The 7375-nt window shown below is 34.3% G+C and overlaps 1 protein-coding gene across 2 annotated transcripts; it reads left to right on the top strand.

Annotated features, from left to right (window-relative positions):
* Positions 1–616: 616 nt before the first annotated feature.
* Positions 617–7151, top strand: LOC129321501 (uncharacterized). 2 transcript variants are annotated; one of them, XM_054967278.1, is made up of 13 exons: positions 617–747; positions 854–915; positions 1402–1479; positions 1603–1684; positions 1895–1965; positions 2211–2312; positions 2868–2957; positions 3294–3368; positions 3749–3781; positions 4182–4259; positions 4519–4584; positions 5279–5391; positions 6851–7151. In XM_054967278.1, exons 1-13 carry the CDS (start codon positions 693–695, stop codon positions 6870–6872), a joined length of 927 nt encoding a protein of 308 aa, XP_054823253.1. In that variant the 5' UTR covers positions 617–692; the 3' UTR covers positions 6873–7151. The 2 variants fall into 2 exon arrangements, with proteins under 2 accessions (XP_054823253.1, XP_054823251.1); XM_054967276.1 differs by having other exon boundaries at positions 4516–4584.
* The last annotated feature ends 224 nt before the right edge of the window (positions 7152–7375 follow it).

The following is a 7375-nucleotide window of genomic DNA, read 5'->3' as shown; positions in this document are numbered from 1 at the left end:
CTATTTATATTTTATATGCTATATGAATGGGCCCATATATTTAAATTTGTTATATTATTTTTGGATTTGAATATTTATTTTTATTAATATGGATGATTATTTTCTTTTATTTTAATCATATGTAATATAAAATATATTAATTTATTTATGGCCAATTTAACTATAGCTCAACCACTAAACCATGAATAGTGGTTTGATTAGTGACCAATTTGAGTTTCATAAATTATTTTATTTTATTTTTTATGAACAAGAGATTAAGAGCTCTCATCTCCTCTGTAAAACCTAGTCCAAACGAAATAACTTTAGGAAGATGTTTCAAATTTTTGTTTTGGGCCCATACAAACAGGAAAATGGAAGAAGTTGAAAATTGAAGAGTTCCCAATTTTCATTTTTCATAAATTTTTAGGCCCAAACAAATTTACGGAGGGTGAAGCCTGTTAAATGGAGCAAAGTATTCTACTTAATATGGAGCAAAGTAATGAATGATGTGGCAGGATCCACAGCATCAGATAAATCGAACGGTTCGTATTGAGAATTGAGCTGCCTAACGGAATTTGGCTGCAAAACGACGTCGGTTGCCCACCTTGCGTTGCCTCTTAAATAGGGTGGGCATCCATCAGCTACTTCAAGTTCAAGGTGCCAAATCCGACGTCAACTGCCTTCGGACTTTTTCATCATCGGAATCAGCAGCCATGGCTCTACAATCTGGAATAGGGTTTTCGAAGATCCTTATTATAGCTGGAGCTGGTACAACTACTACTGCACACACTATTTCTCTCTATATATCTTTCGCTCTTTTAGTCGCTGATGAAGTTCGAACCAGCGTTCTTGATCTGAGTTTTTCTGTGTCCAGGATACACTGGCACGGTTCTTTTTAAGAACGGGAAATTGTCGGAGCTGATTGGCGAGCTTCAGGTTGTAATCATTGCTACTTTCTGTTGCTTAATCGAATTGGACTGAGTTCACGCTGCTATAGATGCGGTTTTACTTTTCAGTTTTTCTTTTACAATCCCATTCGTTAAAATTTAGGAACAGAGCTCTCCCTAGATTGTATGTCATAGTTGGAATTTTGGGGAGACCTAATTTTGTGGAGGCGGGGATGATTGGTTCTCTAAATAGTTGTTTATTTTTTATTTTTTTGTTACTTTATTCTAATTGGCGATCGTTGTGAAGGGTATTGGTGGGTTCCTATATAATCGAACTGACTCATAATGATCTAAATATACATGGAAGATTGTCAGTAGTTCATGTGTGTTTCCTCCCGCAGTCCTGCTGGATGATTTACGAATTTAGCTTCTGCATGGTGTTTTCCAGATTTGAGGACCGAGAAGTCCAATTACAATTTTTAGGGTATCTAGATTTTTCCTATCCTAATGGATTATTATACATTTTTATTCGTAGTCGCTGGTAAAAGGATTGGAAAAATCTGGGGATCAATCTGATGGTGACAGTGAATATGCTGATGCCATTGCTAATCAGGTAGTTGGAAAAATTATTTTTATCTTTGAACCAATTGAATATCTCAATTTTTGTTTCCAAAATGCACACACAAAATACGTATGAATTATCTTGTTATGATAATTTAGCTTGACTTCATTCTAGGTTCGTCGTCTTGCAAATGAGGTTCGACAATTAGGTGCAAATAAACCAATCACTATATTGAATGGGAGTACTGGGCAAATGGGTACAATTTACTTCCTATTCTGGTTACTGCAGTATATTCTGTGATTTATTTTCAAGTACTGCATTTTACTTTTAGAGAGAAATTATTTCTATCTTAAAGTTGGCCATGCATCAATTCGTTTCATGAAGCTTATTCCACTTTTTTTTTTTTTTGGATATTTTTTGGGCAATTGAGTCTTGACTGCTTTTATTGCGCTTATCCTTTTTCTAGGCAACTTATCATCCCTTGTGGTTCCGGCAGCCACCTTGGGTGCTCTAGGGTATGGTTACATGTGGTGGAAGGTACGGAATGACTAGGGCAATTGTGGGGTTTTCAGTGGGCTTCATTGATTTATTTTTGTCATAAGTTATTATTATTATTGTTGTTAATTTTTTTTTTGCCAGTATCTGTTTAAAAAATTTCTCTTGAAGAGTTACATAGTTATTTGATAACTACAGAATTCTTCTGAATGATTTATCTTTTTTATTATCTCCGAGCAGTTTGTGATTTGGTTTATTGATCTTTTGCATTTTTTACTCAATATCAGGGTATTTCTTTCTCAGATCTTATGTATGTGACAAAACGTAACATGGAAAAGGCTGTCTTAGATCTGACAAAAAAGCTGCAGCATGCCTCAGATGTCATTGCTGTAAGTGTCCTTTTATTTCGTTGGAGTTAATTTTTTTTTTTTCATGTTAGTTAGGAACATTCAAACATGCAGTGTTTTGTTTGAACATGTGAATGCGCATCCTACCAGTGCACATGAAGGGGGATGAAGGGCCATTGATATGAATGCTGCTGTCATAAAATTTAATTTACATTAACCTGGTGATTGAAATACATTTTATCATCGTTTCAGTTGTGTGGAAATGCTGCTAACAGTTACTTTAAAAATGTGCTTATTTGTATTACTACTCATGAAATATGAGGTTTAAGAGTTTGAGACGGATTGGACTAATATTCATAAAGTACTGGATGCACCATTTGTTGTTGATGATCAATGTATGGTTTTATTTAATTCACATGACATATTGATACCATTACCCATGGATGGTCTGAAAATGTTTATTCTGCTCTCCATACATGTGAATTTGGGGGGATACAAAGCAGCTTTGTCTTTCCATGGAAATTATGTAATGTTTATAATATTTATAATTATGATTGGTTTATCTTTTAACTTCCTATCAATTTTTTTCGTATGCAGGATGCCAAGAAGCATTTGACTCAGAGAATTCAAAATTTGGATGATAAAATGCTGAAGCAGAATGAGTTGGCACGTTCGATCAAGGATGATGTATGCCCTTTGACACAATGTCACATATAGATGTTCATGATTCTAAATATGCTTAAATAGAAAGATAGGTATAGTCAAAAGAGATTACCCATGTATTTAGCTGATATTTGTCCGCCTGCAATTTAGAAGGAAGGATTAAATATTAAAAGGAGGTAGTTGTATAAATGCATATCTTGCTTGTAACAAGTAACTTTTTAGTGTAGGATAGTTTTTTTTTCTCCTCTTTAAATGATATGATTTATGGTCATAAGCTTAGTTGGGTCACATTTTCTTTTTGGATAAACTTATGAGAAAAATGTTAAGCACCTTATTGATATTGTTATACCTCTGAAACAGGTTGCTGGAGTTCGAAACACAATCACTAATTTCCATGATGACTTGGGTATCTTGCAACAAACGGTGGAAACGTTGGTATGCTTTGTTATCTTTATTTGGCTAATTATTGGTTGTCTTGGTGGTTTTGTTTGTTTAGAGTTATGAAGATGGATGGATGCTTGGAGTTTAGCATATATTTTTAGACAAAAAGATCTATTTGCTTCAATTTTTTTTTCCTGTGTTTGCCATTTATTTTTTAAAAACAAAATTGAAAGCTTTTAAGTTTTGTGAGCTCCTTTTCTGCTTTAAGAAATGAATGCTCTGGGTAGGCTTGCTTTGATTTTGGATTATTCTCTGCTTTAGCTGGAATCTGTCTACCTGCAGCATAAGAACTCCTAACTCATCAATTGAGAAATAAAACACTACTGTCTTTTCCTGGACTATTCTTACTCTGTATTATTATTATTCCTTTTCAGGATGAAAGATTAGCTACGTTGAGTTGGAAGCAGGTAAAATGTTCTCCTGTACTTACTGTATTGTCTTTTCATCCATGAAGAATCCTCTTTTAATACCTATTCTCTTTTTAATGAATCCTCTTATGTTAAAAAATGGTTGAAGATTAACAATAATAGTACAAAATTATTTTTATGTTGAAAGGTATTATTATGCTTATTGAGCTTTTATGTGTTATGATGAAGAGTACAAACATTAAAAAAGATTCTTGTAATAGAATTATTGATATGTATGACATTATTGTTGGCTAATTACCGATATGTATGACTGATCTTGGTGCTTAGATTATTACTTTTACATTGTATCACCTAAAGGTCCCCACCTAGTGGGAATAGGCTTCTTCTTCTTGTTGTTGTATCACCTAAATGAAGTGCTGATAAAATATTGTGATTGCAGGATTATGCAAATTATGGTTTGGAGTACCTCATCAACTTTGTAAATGGAAAATCGAGTAAAAGTCCTGAATTTTTGCAGGTAATTGTAATTTTTACTGCAGTTTTTTGTGTGTTTTGTGTCCCCTTCCTTACCCTTTGGTTGCTAGATATGCAAACTTTATTTTGACATTTGACACTGTCCTTCTGTTGATAGAAATGTGATATCATTCACCCTCTGTTGTGGATGTTTAAGTGACATTTAGAATTGCTCATAATGCTAGTTGTTTAGCTGTCAATTTTATTTTTTGGTTTTTCCTTTATAGATTATCATCTAACATAATATGGTAAATATGTAGCAGGGGCAGCCAAAACTTCCTGGGAAGCCCCCCGGTTTGCTCAAATACTCTGGAAACCCGAATGTCAAGGTTTTAACCCTATCTTGTTCTTATTTCCTTTCCCCCACAGAGAAACTTCGTTTTTGTCATTTCTAATATGTTCTAGAACAATTTTTTTTTTTGTTGATCTATATTTGCTAAAGTATATTAAGATGAAAATAATACTCACTGAATTCATTATCCTATCGTTGATAACTAAAATAAACTCTTTCTACAGTGAAGTTTACTTCCATTCATTTTAGATCAATTGTCCAGCATGAAAGAATAATTTTAGGCAGCGTTTCGATTGGTAGATTTGGATTTGAAATTTGGATTTCAACTCTTACATTTCAAATCCATGTATCTAAAAATAACAAAAGTTATTATTATTATTAGGTAGTGTTTTGAGGGTGCATGTGGAGATTTGAAATAACAAGGGTTTAGAAAGGATTTTAAATTATGAAGGAATTAAGATAAAATTTTGATTTCCATAAAATTTTCAAGTGTCCAAATAGTCTAAATAGGGAATTTGGTCCAAATCCAAATCCAAATCAAAATTCACATGTTCCCAAACATAGCATTGGATTATTTCCATAGTGGAAAATTAACCCTCTTCACGTTTCTTTGTTGCTAGAGCAGCTGTGCTCGCATTCCAGTAACGTCGTGTTATTTACTTCAATTTGCTTGGTATCCTGGTGCTTTTGAAATACAAAACTTCTGAGGATATACCATATTTGACTTGCAGGGCTTGATAGACATTGTAGACACGTTGCCTGGTGGAACAGACCGGTCAGCTTCAGATGTAATTGTGCAAGATGGTATGGACAGGCCAGAACAGCAGCGAAAACCATTATTTAGGTATGAATTTGGTTCTTTGATTTTCCCTTGCCCATTTGAAGCATGTATGTTTGGCCAATGTAGACTTGAATGTTTGTAGTTAAAACAAGTTGATCAGTAAATTCAACAAGAATTCAATAAGAAATTGTTGGGGGGGTGTTAATGGTGGATTTTATTGGTACCATCCAACCAATTCAATTATTTACTTATTCAATTTTTCAATTTCAACAAGTGAATTTTCAAGTTCAACCAACTCATTCTCAAAATATAAATTGGGTGAATCTTATTATCTACATTTTTTAATTATTATTAAAGGCAGATAAGCTATAAGAGATTAGAAGGAAGTTAGTTTGTTTTTGTTTTTGTGTTTGTGTTTTTGTTTTGTTTTGTTTTGTATTGTCTTGTCTTGTTTTGTTTTCTTTGTTTTTGTTTTTGTTTTTTTTTTTGGGGTGGGGGGACAAGGATTTGGTTGCATGCTGGTGTCGGTTTTCTTGGATCCTGTATTTCTACGCACAAACTATAGGAAAGATTGAAGAATGATCAATGGCCCAAGCCTTCAGTTGCCTCTGGTGTATTGTTACTTAACAATGTGCTTTATCTGGTTAACTTGTGATGCCTGAATGTTGCTTGGTTTGTGTTAATAAAACCTTTTGGTAATATGTTGTGTTATCTGCATGAAAAAATTTATTGATGTAGGATTCCAGCGCTAGAGTCATTTTTCCCATTCAACCCCTAGAGTCAGTCATTCTTTAGCATTCAATATATCTGGAGGGAATAGAATGGGCAGAGGGATCCTGAGTCTCTAAACTAAAACGGTTCTTGATCCAATTCAGCTACTTGGCAGGCACAGGCTATAATCCTTTAAACGGCTCTAAACTCATTTGAATTGGATAGGGAGCCTAAAAACCATCGAGTCCGAGCCCATATAATGTGCAAATTGTACCAGCAAAAGCAAAATAGCTCAATAGAGGAGTAACTGAAACACATTTGAAAGATAAGATGGAGTTGTCCCGCACTAAACAACCGCATGATCAGTAATCTAACCCTTTACCCCCTTTAAATTTCTCCCGCATCTCCTGAAAGAGCACTCATGTTCCATGATCAAGCTGTACATGAAGTGGTCTTTGGATGTCCACCTGGCAGCGGAAGGCCTCTATGATTTGGATTGGCAGTGGAAGGCCTTCTATGAACATGAAGTGATTTTATATTGTTAGAAGTCTGGTTGTTTGAAAGGCCTGCAACACCATTATAGTTAGTGCTAAAAGGCCTCTATTTCAAAAGCCATTGCTATATGATTGTCATGGTTTTTCTGGGCATTTTTAGTGAGAGTCCTAAGACAAGTGTGTCACTGGTCTGATTCATAAGGTATATATGATGTCATAAGGCATGTAGCCTTTAGTCTATGCCTTGATTGATCAACTTTTGGTTATCTTCTGAACGTTATCTTGTATTGATTGACCTTGTTCTGTGATTTTTGCAGGGCTGGGTCAACCAGGTACTGATGTATAGTTCCCGACAAAATTGGATATAGCGTAGCTTTCAAAAGGCAATTCTTTCATTGTCTTCCTCTTTCATTAAATGTAACAGTAATTTGGCAGCTCGGTTGTTGGTGAGAAATTGAGATCGGTTGTGATCTCTTGTGCTCACTCTTAAAACTACAGTTAGTATTAATACATAGACTACTTGAGTTCATATATATTCAAGTCCCTGAGGTGTGATTCCACGAGTTTGTATATAATTTCAAAATAATCATAATAATAATAATTTTGCTACTTGTGATATTTATCTGGTAATACCGGAGGGAAGAGCTGATACCAATCTTCTTTAGATGTAGCTCTTGCTCATGTTAATTGGAAATATAAATTGAGCTGAAAATATAATGCTTATTGTCTTTCAGGATTCAGTTATTGATGTAATCATTTTGTTTGGATTTCACATTTGTGTTCATTGTTATTACCTTAGTACGGCCAAGTGTTAGCTTGGCTTTTCAATTAGACACATTTTT

The sequence above is a fragment of the Prosopis cineraria genome, unplaced genomic scaffold, assembly GCF_029017545.1.
Source record: "Prosopis cineraria cultivar Desert tree isolate PC_DT_omini unplaced genomic scaffold, ASM2901754v1 PC10, whole genome shotgun sequence".
In the NCBI taxonomy this organism is placed as follows: domain Eukaryota; kingdom Viridiplantae; phylum Streptophyta; class Magnoliopsida; order Fabales; family Fabaceae; genus Prosopis; species Prosopis cineraria.
Note: the sequence above shows the minus strand (reverse complement) of the source record. Positions and strands in the feature narration are given on the sequence as shown.

What these genes read in the sequence shown, in the direction of transcription:
- LOC129321501 (XM_054967276.1), top strand. Translation starts at nt 693, where the DNA reads ATGGCTCTACAATCTGGAATAGGGTTTTCGAAGATCCTTATTATAGCT. An exon ending in CTGATGCCATTGCTAATCAG is followed by an intron (nt 1,480 to 1,602) that starts GTAGTTGGAAAA and finishes ACTTCATTCTAG; the next exon opens with GTTCGTCGTCTTGCAAATGA. An exon ending in CACGTTCGATCAAGGATGAT is followed by an intron (nt 2,958 to 3,293) that starts GTATGCCCTTTG and finishes CCTCTGAAACAG; the next exon opens with GTTGCTGGAGTTCGAAACAC.